The sequence below is a fragment of the Tachysurus fulvidraco genome, chromosome 3, assembly GCF_022655615.1.
Source record: "Tachysurus fulvidraco isolate hzauxx_2018 chromosome 3, HZAU_PFXX_2.0, whole genome shotgun sequence".
Taxonomy (NCBI): Eukaryota; Metazoa; Chordata; class Actinopteri; order Siluriformes; family Bagridae; genus Tachysurus; species Tachysurus fulvidraco.
The window spans coordinates 3,735,687-3,753,932 of NC_062520.1; the positions used below are offsets into that span (position 1 = coordinate 3,735,687).

The 18,246-nt window shown below is 42.1% G+C and overlaps 1 protein-coding gene across 3 annotated transcripts in view; it reads right to left on the bottom strand.

Moving 5' to 3' along the window:
* The window catches only part of dpp6a (dipeptidyl-peptidase 6a), a 119,990-nt gene that overhangs the window by 73,944 nt on the left and 27,800 nt on the right, over window positions 1-18,246 (bottom strand). Inside the window, exon 1 of one of the 3 annotated variants that reach the window (XM_047811802.1) lies at window positions 1,927-2,199. The exons of the other annotated variants lie outside the window; for them this stretch is intronic. Within the exon in view, the coding sequence (XP_047667758.1) occupies window positions 1,927-1,983 (57 nt within the window). The 5' untranslated portion in view covers window positions 1,984-2,199. Of the gene's footprint in view, window positions 1-1,926; window positions 2,200-18,246 lie in introns of those variants that run through there. 3 annotated transcript variants of the gene reach the window in all.

An 18,246-nucleotide genomic window follows, 5' to 3' on the forward strand; every position in this document is an offset into this window, starting at 1 on the left:
GTTTTAAGTGTTCATCAGCTGTGTGTTACATGTTCATCAGATGTGTGTTAAGTGTTCATCAGCTGTGTGTTAAGTGTTCATCAGCTGTGTGTTAAGTGTTCATCAGATGTGTGTTAAGTGTTCATCAGCTGTGTGTTACGTGTTCATCAGATGTGTGTTAAGTGTTCATCAGCTGTGTGTTAAGTGTTCATCAGCTGTGTGTTAAGTGTTCATCAGCTGTGTGTTAAGTGTTCATCAGCTGTGTGTTAGGTGTTCATCAGCTGTGTGTTAAGTGTTCATCATCTGTGTGGTAAATGTTCATCAGATGTGTGTTAAGTGTTCATCAGCTGTGTGTTAAGTGTTCATCAACTGTGTGTTAAGTGTTCATCAGATGTGTGTTAAGTGTACATCAGCTGTGTGTTAAGTGTTCATCATCTGTGTGGTAAATGTTCATCAGATGTGTGTTAAGTGTTCATCAGCTGTGTGTTAAGTGTTCATCAGATGTGTGTTAAGTGTTCATCAGATGTGTGTTAGGTGTTCATCAGCTGTGTGTTAAGTGTTCATCAGCTGTGTGTTAAGTGTTTATCAGATGTGTGTTAAATGTTCATCAGCTGTGTGTTAAGTGTCCATCAGATGTGTGTTAGGTGTTCATCAGCTGTGTGTTAAGTGTTCATCAGCTGTGTGTTAAGTGTCCATCAGATGTGTGTTAAGTGTCCATCAGATGTGTGTTAAGTGTCCATCAGCTGTGTGTTAAGTGTCCATCAGCTGTGTGTTAAGTGTCCATCAGATGTGTGTTAAGTGTCCATCAGATGTGTGTTAAGTGTCCATCAGCTGTGTGTTAAGTGTTCATCAGCTGTGTGTTAAGTGTCCATCAGATGTGTGTTAAGTGTCCATCAGATGTGTGTTAAGTGTCCATCAGCTGTGTGTTAAGTGTCCATCAGCTGTGTGTTAAGTGTCCATCAGCTGTGTGTTAAGTGTCCATCAGATGTGTGTTAAGTGTCCATCAGATGTGTGTTAAGTGTCCATCAGATGTGTGTTAAGTGTTCATCAGATGGATTGCCTGAGGGAGGAAACTGTTCGTATGTCTGGTCGTTTTGGTGCTCAGGGCTCTGTAGCGTCGACCAGATGGCGACAGTTGGAAGAGTGGATTATAGCATTATTAAAACCAAAAACACAATGATGCTGAACTCTGATTGGTCAGAAGATGTTTTTATAGCAGCAGCTCATTCAGCTTATGGTTTTAATAGTGTGTTGATATGGTGACGTTTCCTGTAAGGAGATGATTATATAACATTTATAACATTTATGGAAGGAGAAAAAATCAGGAAATTAAACCATACTGTATAAGTGAAACCCTGAGGTTTAGAGTGCAAGAGAGCTATATAAATACTATTATTATTATTATTATTATTATTATTATTATTATTATTATTATATTGGTATTATTATTATTATTATTATTATTATTATTATTATTATATTGGTATTATTATTATTATTATTATTATTATTATTATTATTATTATTATTATTATTATTATTATTATTATTAACAACAGAGGACCTGCTATAGAAGCCTCAGTGGTTTTAAGGGTAAAAACCTCAAGCTGCTGAACAACAGCAAGGTTTTTCACACGTTTAAGAACACAACCGAATCGTTTTAAACAAAAATTCTAAATTGCTGAGTCTTGAAATTTTCCTTTATGCGTCTGTTTAACTCAATCTTTAATAATTAATCTTATAGTGTTGAGGAACACAGTGATGTACAGCGTTAAATAAACTCTTCCATGTGTAGTGTGAACGCTGTGCCCATTAAAGAGCACTCTGAGTTCACGAGAGAGAGAGAGAGAGAGAGAGAGAGAGAGAGAGAGTGTGTGTGTGTGTGTGTGTGTGTGTGTGTGTGAAGTGTGTAGAGACACGCGAATAGAGAGAAACGAGTGGTTCTACCTGTTCTTGGTGCGGAGCTGCCTTCAGTGGAGTGCTCGACTCCTTCGCCGTAGTCATGATGGGCTTCAGTCAGTGACACTGACACACGAGGAAAAACACTGACGGCGCTGAAAGCACCACCGCAGTAGCTACCTCACCAACACACACACATGAAGCATATGTAGAAAAGAACCCACACACACGTGCAGTCGTGCAGAAATGAGCGCGAGAGGCTCAGCAGGCGACGAGAGCACCGATGCTCACTCACTCTGAATCACAGAGAGTGTGTGTGTGTGTGTAATAGAGAGAGAGAGAGAGAGAGAGAGAGAGAGAGAGAGAGAGAGAGAGAGAGAGAGGAGGGGTGGACACACACACACACACACACACACACACACACACACATACACATACACATACACACAAACACGCACACATACACATACACACAAACACACATGTGATCCGTGTCCTAATCTGAGTAAAAGCCAAGATGAACGACCAGGACCAGCTTTTTTTTTCTTTTGCCAGATTTTAAACAACGCAGCATGATGAAGAGATCATGTGATGACACAGACATGATAATAGAAAGACCTGGGAGCTGGGGTTGGAAAGAGAGAGAGAGAGGGAGAGAGAGAGGGAGAGGGAGAAAGAGAGGAAGAGGGAGGGAGAGAGAGAGGGAGAGAGAGAGAGGTAGAGAGATAGAGAGGAAGAGAGAGAGAGAGAGAGAGAGAGAGAGAGAGACAGAGAGAGAGACAGAGAGAGAGATAGAGAGGAAGAGAGAGAGAGAGAGAGAGAGAGAGAGAGAGAGATAGAGAGGAAGAGAGAGAGAGAGAATGTCATTGTGACCATTGTAAGGTGAAGTGGAATAAAATCACTGGATGTGTTGAGATTCTACACACTCACATATAAAGCAGAACTCCACACAGATACCAGGATGTCTTTTCCATCTTATTCCAACATTTGACCTTGCAGTGACCTTGCAGTGACCTTGACCCTGTTTTGGATCAAATCCAAAATCTAATCAGTTCATCTTCTGGTGCCAGGAGCTCACCCAGAAACTCAGCTAAAACATATCTGGTGTGAATGCACTGATGACGAGCTGCGATCGCGTAACCAAACCCTCGGCGTTGCGCTGCACTTGTGCGTCCGGCGTAAATCCCACATTACACTACACATAGCGAGATCATTACACAAGCTGGATACGAAGGGATATTTTTTAAACATACACTGTCAGTTTCTGGACTCTGATTGGTCAGAAGCTGTTGATTAGTAATACACTATCGTTTCTATAGCAACAGCTTATGCGTCTGAAATAAATCCGACGTTTAACATGTGGAGCCGAATACACAGGGATTTATTCACAGATCGTTTGTGTATAAAAGACTAATCTTTATATTTATTACTTATTTATTTATTTCTTTATTATTTATACGTGAAATAAAACGTTTACTTATGAGCACAGATACTGTGTGTCTGAATATGTCTCTTTATGTGACGTGATCTTGTTCTTTCAGCTGTATGAGCTTGGCCTTTGGAAGGAGTTTTGTGTGTGTGAGCCACGCAGACCCCCGCAGGTTGGTCCTGGTACGTTAACGTGCGCACACAAGAATGAAGAAAATCTTTTTACTTTAGCTAAAACATTGTGATAAATCAGGGACAATATTTTGTGTGTAACTGAGTGACATGATGAAGGAAATGAAGAACGACTTTTAACCCAAGTGTTAGTATAAATATCACAGAGAAAAGACTTCAGCTACAAACACTGTAGTAAACATGGGCACAGAAATGTGTACAGTTAAGGCTGATGCAGTACAACCTGTGCTACACACACACACACACACACACACACACACACACACACACACACACACACACACACACACTCTGTCTTTCTCTCACACACACACGCTCTCTCTGTCCCTCTCTCTCTCACACACACACACACACGCTCTCTGTCTCTCTCTCACACACACGCGCTCTCTCTGTCTCTCTGTCTCTCTCTCTCTCTCTCTCTCTCTCTCTCTCTCTCTCACACACACACACACACACACACACACACACACACACACACACGTACACACGCTCTCTCTGTCTCTCTCACAAACGCACACACACACTCTCTCTCTCACAAACACAGTGTATAGCAGTGAGATACTGTATTTGTGTTGAGTGTGGTGCTGCACACACACACACACACACACACACACACACGCTCTCTCACACACACTCACACACATGCACACACACACTCTCTCACACACACACACACACTCTCTTACACACACACACACACAAGCTCTCTCTCTCTCACACACACACACACACACACACTCTCTCTCTCTCTCTCTCTCTCACACACACACACACACACACACACACACACACACACACACACACACAGTGTATAGCAGTGAGATATTTGTGTGTTGAGTGCGGTGCAGTAAAACCTGTGCTACACTACAGACACACACACAGGTGCCAGTAAATCAGTCACACTAACCGTGCTCTGATTGGCTGTCCCGATAGATTTGACCATCCTGCATTGCGCACACAGCTGTGTATTAGATATTATTAAGCTGCAATGAACTCTCACACACACACACACACACACACACACACACACACACCACAGTGATGTTGATAAACGAGTGGGTCAGAGCATGATGGATGATCATGGCTCACACAGGCATGTAAACACACTGTAGAACAACCTGTAGAAGGTTCTAGATGAACTGAGAGACAGCGTCAGGGTGGATAAACAGAAGCAGGACTTTCCTGTAGCTGTAACTCTGTAAATACTTACTTATTATTAGTTTAGCTCGAGTCATTCAGCCTTTCATTAGTTTACGTCTGCTCAGCTGTCTCTGTTCCTCACTGTGTCTGTGCTTGAGCTGCTGTTGTCAACTGAGTTAGCAGGCTAGCATGTTTGCTAACAATGACGGCGTTCATGTATTTCCCACCTTTAAAGCTTTATTAAAGATACAGACTTGTATATGTTCCTTCTTAAGCAGAGGGACCTTGTGGCACTGCATGAGTGTGTTACCGATGGCTTTCTTGGTGTCTGTGATCCCAGATCCATTGAGATCATTATCCAGCTCCTCCCGTGTAACTCTGGTCTGATCCCTCACCTTTCTCAGAATCCTCCTTACCCCATGAGGAGAGATCTTACATGGAGCTCCAGAGTAGAGAGTGATTTTCAAACCTCTCCCGTCCCATCCCAATCCCGCAAAAAAAAAAAAACCCTGGGGAAAATCCCATCCCGTCCCAGTCCCGGAAGAATGACGCCCATTCCCTTCCACTCTCGTGTTTTTTTTTTTTTTTTCCATTCATTTACCCAGCCATACCAAAGCAAACAGATAATATTTTTATTTATATCAAAGGTATATTTGTGTATTCCCAGTCCCGCCCACTCCCGTTCACATTTGTTCCTGTCCCGTTCCAGTCACGTGATTAATAGTGATTTTGTTTCCCATCCCACGGGATTCCCGAAAAAATGTCAGCCTCTACTCCAGAGCGAGGATGATTGACGGCCATTTTGTATTTCAGTGGTTTCCTTCTAACCAAGCTTCTTGCTGAAGGACTTCCAGTCTTGTGCAGGTCTACAATCTTGTCCCTGACGTCGTGTGAAAGCTCTTTGGTCGTGTGAAAGCTCTTTGGTCGTGTGAAAGCTCTTTCTTCTAAAGGGACAGGACAAATTTCTGTTCCTCATGGGAACATAACCGGTATGTGTGAGGGTCAGAATTCTTGCTGGTTGGTAGGGGATTGAATACTTATTTCACTCGATCAAATAAACATTTATTTCTAACCTTTTTTTTGGTCTCTCTTTGTTTAAATAATTTCATTCATTCATTTTCTACCGCTTATCCAAACTTCTCGGGTCACGGGAGCCTGTGCCTATCTCAGGCGTCATCGGGCATCGAGGCAGGATACACCCTGGACGGAGTGCCAACCCATCGCAGGGCACACACACACTCTCATTAACTCACACACACACACTCACACACTACGGACGATTTTCCAGACATGCCAATCAACCTACCATGCATGTCTTTGGACCGGGGGAGGAAACCGGAGTACCCGGAGGAAACCCCCGAGGCACGGGGAGAACATGCAAACTCCACACACACAAGGCGAAGGCGGAGGCGGGAATCGAACCCCCAACCCTGGAGGTGTGACGTGAACCTGCTAACCACTAAGCCACCGTGCCCCTTTATAAATTCTAGATGGTTAATTTCTTTGCAAGTTAGTAAACTTACAAAATCAGCAGGGGATCAAATAATTATATCCCCAACTGTATATAATTATATACTGTAGACTTGCATCAAATCTTCACAACACACAGTTATATAGTAAAGTATACAACCTGTATGCTTACGAGCATTATACGGATTTATACTATTAGAATATTAGACTTTATTTCAGATTCTATTTTAAACAGACTAAGTGGTGTGAATTTGAAATGTTCATGAAAACTGTACGGTTTGTACGGCTATTTGGTGAAGGCTTTTAAAAAGAAGTTTTGGACCTCCTGTGAGCTGAAATTTCAGACAGAATGATGGTGTGTGAGCTGCCAGCCTTCGCCGTGCTCCACTTTAACCGTCAGCGAGAACGAAAGCAAACAACCGGAGAGTCAATTACACACAGAAACCCTTCATCTGTAACAGTTTTCACCTTTAAGAGCGACAGCTCTGTACAAATACACACTGCTAATGGATGAAAAAAGTGTGTGTGTGTGTGTGTGTGTGTGTGTGTGTGTGTGTGTGTGTGTGTGTGTGTGTGTGTGTGTGTGTGTGTGTGTGTGGGAGATACTTCCTCACTTTCAACCAAGATATGAAAGAAATTGCTCACTGTTACAGTCTTCAGCTTGGCCACATGTTGACACGGAGAAAAGATAAAAATGTGTCCAATATCAGAACTTTTGGGCAAGTTTCAGATGTTTCTGAGACATAATTGGGGTGGAGATTTTGCTCTGACCTGGCAACCCGTCCTGCCTTACACAAAACATGTAGCTGAAAAAAAAGCAGTTAACGAATCTTTGAACAAAACAATTAATAAATTTATAGTAAAGATAACAAACCAATTAAAGAACCAGTGAATATATTAGTGAATGTCTTTAGTGAACGAATTAATTAGTAAACTGTAAAACACGGAACGTCAAACGAATCAGCTGAGAAAGTAGCGAGTGAATCACTTGAGGGAATTCACTTATTTGTGAATAAATAATTGAACATTTATCTAAGTGAATCAGTGAATAAATCAGTGAAAAAATTCAATAAACAAATCTATAAATATATAGTGAATGAATAAGTTTAAAAAATCAGTAAAATACCTACGTCGGCAAAAGAATCGGTAAGTGAATCAGTGAATCAATGAATATCTTGATGGATTAATTTGTTAGTAAACAGAAAAATATCAAACACAGAACAAATTATTGGAAAAAAATAGGGAATTAATCACTTTAACAATTAGTAAATAAAGCAGTGAACAATTTAAGTAAGTGAATCATTGTATGAATCAGAGAACACAGCAATAAACAAATCTATAAATGAATCATTGCTGACAGTGAATGAATGATGAATAATAACCACAATAGTGAGCAAAGCTGTTAAAGCAGTGGTCCCCAACCTTTATTTCACCGCGGACCGGTCAATGTTTGATCATTTTACCGCGGCCCGCTGGGGGTGAGGGGTGGCGGCTATACAATTAAATTAAAATTAATAATTTTAATTTAATTGTATTTAAACATGCCTTTTTAACTCACTACAACGCTAAATCAATGAGAACCCTGAGCTTGTTTCTTTACAACGAGACGGTTCCATCTGGGGTAATAGGACACAATGACACCCGAAGTGTGTCGCTTATGTCCAGTTTATTCCGTTGTTTTGTTTTGGTTGCCGTCACTGCAGAAATCCCCGCTTCACACAGATAGCATGTCGGAAATGGCGATAGGGATGTAAGTGCTGTGGTGACAATCTCAGTGTATTCCGCCATGACTTTAATCCAGAACACCGACAGAGTTTCTAACTTTCTAACGACGTCTGTTTCGTGCTCATTTTTGCTAATTTGTGGGTTAAATTTGAGCAAACACAATATACACGTACACCAAGCACTGTTAAACATGACAAAGTACCGGTGAACAGAGAGAAGAGCGATACACACCTTCTCTCTCCACCAAAGCTACAACACCACTGCCGCTCGCAGCCGCTCAGCTCCAGACGTCACCTAAACCCGGCCCGAGATTACGATATTTTGCGCATGCGCGGTATCGGTGTGGCTTTAGGTGACGTCTCTCAGCTCCCGGTTAACCTCTTGTCCATGGAAAGTCACACAAACCCGAGAGAAATACACCACAGTAAATAAAATGGGAATAATTTAATGTTCCTTGAGCGGCCCGGTACCATTTGGTGTACGGACCGTAACCGGTCCGCGGCCTGGGTGTTGGGGACCACTGCCTTAAAGCATCAGTGAGCAAATCAGTAAACAAAACAATGAACCTATCAGTGAACAAGCTCATGAAGCAGTCAAAGAAACGAACAAGCGAACCAAGTAGTAAACAAATCTATAAACGATTCAGTGATCACAGTTAATGAATCGGCTAAAGGTTCGATGAATAAATTAGTGAAGTTGGTGAAGTAAGTTAGTAAACATAAACAATATGAAACAAAACAGCCAATAAATTAGTTAGCAAATGATTAAACTAATCATTGAACAAAGGAGTTAATGAATCAGGGAATGAATCGGTGAACAAACCAGTGAACAAATCAATGACCACAGCGGCGAGAAAATCTGTTAAAGAATCAGTGGACAAATTAGAAAACAAAAGTGTGAATAAAACAGTGAAGGAATCATTGAATGAACCGATTATGTGAAAAAAAAGTGAAATGAAAAAGTGAATGAATCGTTTAACTGAGCAGATTCAAATGACTCAGGACATGTAAGTGTCATCAATAAAAAAAGCTGCTGCAATATCGTAAGTGTTACACACACCGTCCCTAATAAAACTGTTCTAGTTCATTAACTGTGAGTAAATTTATTACACACACACACACACACACACACACACACACACACACACACACACACACACACACACACACACACACCCTATCTCTCTCTTTCTCTCTCAGAAAAGCTGATGAAGCTAAAACTGAATACCCAACCACAAACACAGACTAAATCAGATTTTTTTTTTTAATTCTCCATGAAAGAGTCATCTCTTAATTAAAAACGTCGTTGTCATGGCAACTAAGCACAGATGAACCCCCATAGTGTTTTGTGTGCCATTTTGTACGTGTTGCTTTTTCACTGTTCCAATCAATTTAACACAAACTTCATCGTGTAAATCCGAGCACAGATCAGAGCGGCGATACGAGAGCACGGAAAATGCGTTTTTCTCTCTCTGTTTTGTTGTCGAAATGGAAAGCTCATTTCTCTGTACGAGCAGCTTCACAGGTGAGACGTGAAGAGGGAACAAAGCGTGTTTCAGCTCAGCTCCTGAAGAACATCGATGTCTCTGCTGAAGACTCGAACTTGCTTTTCAGACACTGAACATAATTCCTCCCTGTCAGTAGGTGGAGCTCTGCAGGAGGCACTTACTTCCAGGTATTTCTGTACAGCGTAACAGATATTGCGTCATCAGGTAGGCGTGGCCTATTTGATCATCTAACCCTAAACGTAGTTTTTGGTTGTTTATTTGTTTTCTAAAATACATCTATCTGTACGACTGTTTTGTCCTTTGTAGTATGCAGTTTTTTGTTTGTTTGTTTTTTTGAAAGATGGCATTTTTTTAAAAACCTCCAGAAACACGCCCACTTTACGTCGTGGTAAGGAAACCCTTAGGCCATGTCCACACTAATACGTTTCCGTTTGAAAACGTATTTTTTTCTCTCCGTTTTGGCCTTTCGTCCGCCCCGAGACGGCGTTTTAAGTCAACGAAAACGTAGCTGTTGGAAGACGCTCTCCAAAGCGGATAAATTTGAAAACGCCGTCTTCGCGTCTTAGCGTGGACATTGAAGACGGAGGCTTTCGAATACCATGACGCATTTTTAGTCATGTGATGCAGTCGAAAGCAAATAAACGCCTAGCGGAAATGACGCTGATCGAAGCTTTACTTATGTGCAGTAGGGAGATGTACTGTAAGCATTTTCATGCAGTTCAGTGTGGATGAGCAACTTTTTAAAACGTTTGAAAATGATAATATGGACGCGGAGCGTTTTTTTACGGTGGCCGAGAACCGCAAAACACATTAACAAATCCGAAAACACAACGACAATTCAGACAACCTGTAAACAGTAGGTATAGTTTGCGATTGGAAACTTACCGATCATCGGACAAGACACCTGTCATTCACCTGTATATCTTGAATGACAGGTCTCTTGTACAATGATCGGTAAGTTTCCATTCACAAACTATACCTACGTTTTATACCTACTATACCACGAAACACATTAACAAATCCGAAAACACGACGACAATTCAGACAACCCGGAAGAGGTTGGTATAGTTTGTGATTGGAACACTTAGCGATCATTGGACAAGACACCTGTCACTCAAGGTCTACATGAAGTTCAACAGTCTGCCTCAGGGAAAAGTTGGAATGGATGAATGGAATGGATTACTGTGGATTAATTCTCTTATTTTCTTATATTTAAACGGAGAACTTTACACATTACAAATAAGATTCCATACCTGTACATCGGTAAGTTTCCATTCACAAATGATACCGACCGTTTCCGGGTTGTCTGAATTGTCGTTGTGTTTTCGGGTTTGTTAATGTGTTTTGCACTTCTCAGCCACCGTAGTTTTTAGATGTAAATATATCCGGATTAGTGAGGACATGGCCTTAGAATTTAGTGAATGCCATACTTCAGTACTGATGGATGGACAAGCAGCACTTCAGTACATTTCATTTTCATTTAAAGTGAACATCTACATCTCTCTCTCTCTCTCTCTCTCTCTCTCTCTCTCTCTCTGCATGCTGGGAGCGAATGTGCGGAATTCGCGGTGCAAGCGTGAGTGTGCTTGTCGGGTTCTTGGCAACTCCATTTCTATTTTCTAAATGGATTTATTCATTATCTAATGGATTTATCCGTTTATCGAGTGCAGCCTGGCTGCTGGAGAGGTGGTCAGGCATGAAAATGTAGTGGTGTCCTGAACGAACAGCACTGTTTCTGAACACCGTAGAGAGAGCGACCGAACAAACTCAGAACGGGATTGTACAGTAGTTGGGGGCTTACTTACCCATGTGTTCCCCCTTTCAACCCCTTCTAAGGAAGTTACACTGTCTAATGTACTAAAGATGAGTTATTACAGACGAGACTCTGGAGACGAAACTCTAACCCTTTGGCAAGCTTCTCTCCCTAATAAAAATGATTTCTATCAGGAGTAAGACTGACCTGGTGAAGCACGTGGTGTCGTTTAGCGTGCAGCGCACATTAACGTTCAAAATAGACGATTTCGATTACATTATCTTCTTATCGACCGACTCTACGAAGTGCTCCGGCTTCGGTAAGAGAGGACACCTGGTGCACGCGTGTCCCCAGGCAGCGAGAAGGGAAAGACAGTACATCAGGTGAAGGCAGTGTTTCGACCCAGGACAGGGCTGAGCCGGAACAGACTGCTCAGGTGGAAGGTGAGGAGGGAATCAGCTCTAGCGTTGGCTACGCTAGCTAACACCGAGTATCCTGTGGAGAAACCAGCTGAAGACTGAGTGTCGAGTAGAACTGGGAGTTTACTTTAGTTTATGGCTAAAAAAATCTGCTTTAGTTACTGGAACACTGGTTTTCAGACTTAGGTAGTCTTTTCTCCTTTCAGGTTTTTATTTTTGGGCCAAAATATACAGCAAAACAGCACCCGCTATTCCCAGGCAGTCGCGTATCCAAGTACTAACCGGGCCTGACTCTGCTTGGCTTCCGTGATCAGAAGAGATCGCGCGCCTTTTCATTCTTTTATCTGAAACAGCAAAACTCTCGATGTGGAAATCAAGAAAAAGCAAAATGACGCTGCCATAGTTGTATTAGCTGTGTTTAAGGGCTCAGAGTTGAACACGCACACTATACTCTCGTTGAGAAATGGCCTGTGTTCATGGATATTTGGGGTAGAAATGAAGTAAAATGATAACTCACTTTTTTTTTATTATTATTGATGATTTATCCCTATTTTATGGTGATGGTTTTTTTTTAGAGCTTTTTATTTATTTATTTATTTTCTGGCTTTAACTCTAATTTTCTCTTTCTCTCTCTCACTCTTTTTACTCTCTCCACATGAACACACACACACACACACACACACACACACACACAGTGCGAAACACCTGGGTGTGTCTGTCTCTGTAAGTGTCTTCACAGCTTTTGAGACTCAGATCAGATAGAAGAGAGAAGGAGAAGGTAATGGATTTGTTTGGCACAGACTCAGTTCTTCTGCCTCCGTCTCCATCTGAGACGTCGAACGCGATTAGTTCTGCTCTTCTTCATTCCTCACTGCAGTCTGTAATCCAGATCACAGCCATAAATACTGAGCGATGTGATGTTTTATTAATGAAAACCATGCCAAACCCTCACTGTCCCTGTCACAGAGAGAGAACAAGTGAGGGAGAGCTACCTCTGGATGGATGGATGGATGGATGGATGGATGGATGGATGGATGGATGGATAGATAGATAGATAGATAGATAGATAGATAGATAGATAGATAGATAGATAGATAGATAGATAGATAGATAGATAGATAGATAGATAGGGAAGCACAGAGTGAGTGAGACAGAGAGGGAGTGAGACAGGAAAAGGAAGTAAGAGTCAGATGGTGTGAAAGAGAAAAAAGTGTGTGTGTGTGTGTGTGTGTGTGAGAGAGAGAGAGAGAGAGAGAGCAAGGGGGAGAGAGAAAGAGAGAAAAAGAAAGAGTACAATGAAGACAGACTGAGATAAAAGAGACAGAAGTAAAGAGTCAGCCAAAAAGGGAGAGAGGAAGTGAGAGAAAGTGAGACGGTGAGGAAGGAGAGAGAGACAGGAAAGAGGAAGTGAGAGCGTGAGATGGAGAGGGATAGAGAAAGACAGGAAAGAGGAAGTGAGAGTGAGACAGGAAAGAGGAAGTGAGAGTGAGAGGAAGAGAGAGAAAGACAGGAAAGAGAAAGTGAGAGTGAGACAGAAAGGAAGAGAGAGAAAAGAGAGTCAGTGAGAGTGAGAAATGAGATTAAAATCGACCATGAAATCGATTTGATTCCCATTGAGGGTAAAAAACACATTTTGTAAAAGAAACAGTTTTGACAAAATAGTTAACAATTAACTTTAAAATTAACTACAAAATGGAACAATCTGAAAAACCTGGCAAATCTTCTCCGTTCTGTCTCTTTATCTGGACTTAATAAAGTTTGTGCAGTTAATTGGAGCAGCTCTCAGAGCTCTGACATTAAAAACAGATTCCCAAACACGTGATAATAATGAATATAATATTAATCTGTGTTCTCTTCGCTGTCGCACACCAAATGACAGATTCGCCGTCTTCGTGCTCCAGAGAGCTGCGTCTCATTAATGACGGTGTTTAATTCTCTTCTATTCAGCATGTTCATTACACACAGAGAAGAGGATTAAACCGAAACACAGAGCAGAGCTGTAATCATGTCTGATCTCCAAACGTCATACTGTAATACGACAAAACAGATCTCTATCAAAATCTTATAAAATTACATGTTAATATCCGAGGTGAAGGAAAACGACGTGTTTATTAATTAAGGAACATAATACACTGTTTTACCATCACAAATAATTTATTAGATTTTATTCATGTTAATTAAAAAAAAGGATGTTTTAAAATGAATGTCGCGGCTTTAATTAAGGCGCTTGTCCCCTTCGGGTTGGTGGAGAGCTCCTGCCTCAAGTGGAGGAGTTTAAGTATCTTGGGGTCTTGTTTACGAGTGAGGGAAGGATGGAGCGGGAGATCGACAGGCGGATCGGTGTATCTTCTGCAGTGATGCGGTCGATATACCGGTCTGTTGTGGTGAAGAAAGAGCTGAGCCGCAAGGCGAAGCTCTCTATTTACCGGTCGATCTACGTTCCTACCCACACCTATGGTCATGAGCTTTGGGTCATGACCGAAAGGACAAGATCCCGGATACGGGCGGCCGAAATGAGTTTCCTCCGCAGGGTGGCTGGGCGCTCCCTCAGAGATATGGTGAGGAGCTCGGTCACTCGGGAGGAGCTCAGAATAGAGCCGCTGCTCCTCCACATCTGTTCCAGATGCCTCCTGGATGCCTCCCTGGGGAGGTGTTCCGGGCATGTCCAACCGGGAGGAGGCCCCGGGGAAGACCTAGGACACGCTGGAGGGACTATGTCTCTCGGCTGGCCTGGGAACGCCAACCGAGGAAGTGGCTGGGGAGAGGGAAGTCTGGGCGTGCCTGCTAAGACTGCTGCCCCCGCGACCCGGCCCCGGATAAGCGGTAGAAGATGGATGGATGGATGGATGGATGGATAGATGGATGGTTACATCTTTAGCTCTGACACTGGAGACCCCTTCCATCTCCTTACAGAAACCATAACCATCAACGATTACACAACATCTGCTGTAGGCATCCCTGTTGCAATAGAAACGAGCATAGAAACCTATCAGAACGAACAAATTCACACAAAACCGCCGCTAATAATAAAAGCCGCTTTGCTATTAATTGCTTTAACACCCTCTGACCAATCAGCATCCAGAATTCATCAAAGTTTATACATTTTTTTGACTTACTACTATCTTACTATTTGTTTCTCTCTTGAGCAAACTTATACCCCAGACGTTTAGTGATATTAAGGGCAACATTTTCAGCAGATACTGTACTCTATAGCAGACATGATGTGGGATGTCAGTTATTTGTTCCTTCTACATTTTTACTCTGAAGGTAAAATGATTCCTGACAAATGGAGCATTGGACTGAATTTATTTTCATCTGAACTCATAAAAATGGAGAGACAGAGAGAGAAAGAGAGAGAAAGAGAGAGAGAGTGCTAAAGAGAGAGAGCAAGAGAGAGAGAGAGAGAGAGAGAGAGAGAGAGAGAAAGAGAGTGTGTGAGAGAGAGAGAGAGAGAGAGAGAGAGAGAGAGAGAGAGAGAGAGAGAGAGAGAGAGAGAGAGAGAGAAAGAGAGAGCAAGAGAGAGACAGACAGAAATGAAGCGAGAGAGAAGCGAAAAGATATCAGTAGAAGAGAGTGTTGCCTATATAAGCACTAACTATAGAGCAATATCTAACCCCGATAGCGACCAAACGCGGAGCGAGATAGCTCTCCTTCTCTCGCCCCGCGTTTTCTCTCTCGCTCTCTCTCGATTCGCGCGCGCCCTCCCTCTCCCTCATCTCTCGCTCCCCCCTCTCTCTCCCTCTCGTCTCTCTCCTCTCTCTCGCTCCTCCTCGATCGTCTCTTGGTCTCTCTCCGAGTGTAGATCTGATCACTCCAGGCCAAGCTGATCTGTACTTTGATATCAACACGGCAGAAAGAAATATAATAAGAATAACTCCGTCTCTACATTTACTCTGATTGTCAGTTGATACGGAATGTTAATCTACTCTCATTAACGTATTATGGACGGGATTAAAGTGATTTTTCTCTAGATTTACAATCCTGTTATTACAGAAGAAAACCTCCTACTGGTGTTAAGTATAACAGCTGGAGTTACCTCCTGCTCTCACACTCTGGTACACCAATCAGGGGTAATTACATGTTAGAGGAACCTGGGAACCTTTTAAATTTGCACCATTTAAACCATGTAAACTTGCAGCGGGGGAGGAAGGGATGGGGACAGAGAGTGAGAGAGAGAGAGAGAGAGAGAGAGAGAGAGAGAGAGAGAGAGAGAGAGAGACAGGGAGAGAGATATAATGATGTGAGTTGTCATTAGGTTCATGGTTCTCTGGAATTGTGATTAAAAAGGAGCGAGCAGTGTGAAGCTAACCAGACATTACAGAAGTCGGTGATGCATGAAGCATATGATCAGAAAAAGAAGAAAACCAGGCAGAAGTAAATTGGCCAGGTTAAGCAGAAAGACTGAATGTATAACCAGCTACAACAAAAGAGAAAATTTACACAATAAAGCATTCAGCTGGTAAAAAAACAAACAAACCAAGACTGAGTGAAAAGAGGAGCAATTTTTTCAACAGGAGGTGATGAAAGATGTCTCTAAACAGACCATGAATCCACACTGCACTTAAACATGACATCACTCCACACCACTCAGTAACAGATCATGACCATTTCATCACCAACCATGACCCCAGTCTGGACCCCAGTCCATCTTTTTTTAATAATTGTCAAGCAAGTCTCAAGTCTCAAATTTGCGACTTAAGTCTGACTCGAGTCAGGTCGAGTCCCCATCTCTGAGTCATTTAACTCAAGTCCGAGTCGAGTCTCAAGTCATGAATGTCAATACAAAGTCAAGTCAAGTCTTTTTTTTATATTTGTCAAGCAAGTCTCAAATTTGCGACTTAAGTCTGACTCGAGTCCCCTATCTCTGCTGACCATGGCTCTAATCCATAACTGACCATGACTCCACTCACTTGTCTAAAAGACTTAAAGGTGGGGTCTCCGATGTTTGAAAGCCAATGTTGACATATAAAATGACCAAAACAAACACGCCCCTAACCCAAACAGGTCCCACCCCTGTATCGATAGCTCCGCCCACACATACATACATAAACCAGGCAACTAACGGAAAGAAACGTGTCTTTATCATAGCTGAAGGGAAGAACGATACGATTGTAGATAAACAAACAAGCAAAAATGCCACACAAGCATAATGATGTAAAGGACAAAGGCATATATTAGTTCTGTGTAACAAAGCAAAACCAACGTTACTCACCTATCGAGAAGGAAAAAAGCGCCTCGGCGTCTTAAGTAAAGTCGGCCACATATTCACAGGTCGGAGTTTCCCGAGTCGATAACTCCTGAGCTAAACGCTGTTACTACACAAAACGCGGTTGTAGCTGCCTCTCTACATTACTACGATAGAAAAGAGGTGTTATTTGTGTAGTAACAGCGTTTAGCTCAGGAGTTATTGACTCGGGAAACTCCAACCTGTGAATATGTGGCCAACTTCCTGCTCCTTCAGTTCTCTCCAGCGCTGGAAAGCTGATCCTATATTAACACGTCCTACTTCTTGTCCTTATCGTAAGTCTTTCTTCTCTTTCTTTCTTTGTTTTTATCCTCCATGTCAATGTTAAAACCGCTTTCTACTAACGTCACACATGCGCACTGAACACTCTCTCCGCCCATATCGACAAGACACGCCCCTTTCTGCTCATTGGCTACACGTTTGTTTTGATTTTTGTTTAGTTTGTCGTTCCGACTCATTTTCTGAAGCGTTTCTCGAACATCGGAGACCCCACCTTTAACTCTATAGGCCACTCTTTACACACACCATCACTCTGTGAACCCACCGCCCCTCCACATATTGTCCACTCATCCTTACCCTGATCAAGGGATTCATACTTTCTTTCTGAACATCTGTCCTTTTGCTGATGCAATAAACATATGAACACGAATACCTTTAAATCCGGTTTCACCTTCAGCGATAGGTGAAAAAACTGCACAGGCAAAACAAAAGTACATTAATGCGCTACAATGCTGCTGTGTTACAGAAAATAAACAGCCCTCACACTGACCAAACGTTCAAAGAGCAGCAACACAAGTGAAGGAGATTAACGACCAGAGAAAATGAACTTCAGTGGCACTTGGGGAGTCTATAGTGAGGTCGGGCTTGGATTGGAGTTCACAAAGATAAGTCTGAGAGAGATGCCAAGTAAGAGGACAGAGGAAATTATAGGGGAAGAGAACAGGACAGTCCTGCATTCCCATATATCCAGAAGACAGGAGAGCAGCCTGGGGTCAGAGCTAATCTACTGAAAAACTCAAGTCCGTGATATTCACACAAACCTTTATAAGACAGGACACGAGGACGACTCATGTCTACAACCACCAGGACCATGACGTGCTTGTAAATCATTCGACGACAATCGATCATGAGTGGCATACGGACAAACAGATTTTCACACCATGTAACTCTGTGGAATATAAAGTCTACCAGAAGGTCAGTGACTGAATTAATGACTAAACCTCTTCATACAGATTTTAAATGATGATGATGATGATGATGACTATGCTAAAAGCTCTTCCAAAGACTACAGCTCATTTAAATAGAAAAAAGTCTCACAGAACCAAGCTCTATGTCTGAGACTGAGGTACTGTAGGAGTCTCCGGGGTTTTCTGAGTCTTCGTGGTTTCTCTGTAATATGACAAACTGAGTTTTTAACAAGATGAAAAATACGTCCTACTGAAGGAAAGACTAAACTAACTATAAATGGTTTACACATTGGACTCGTTTA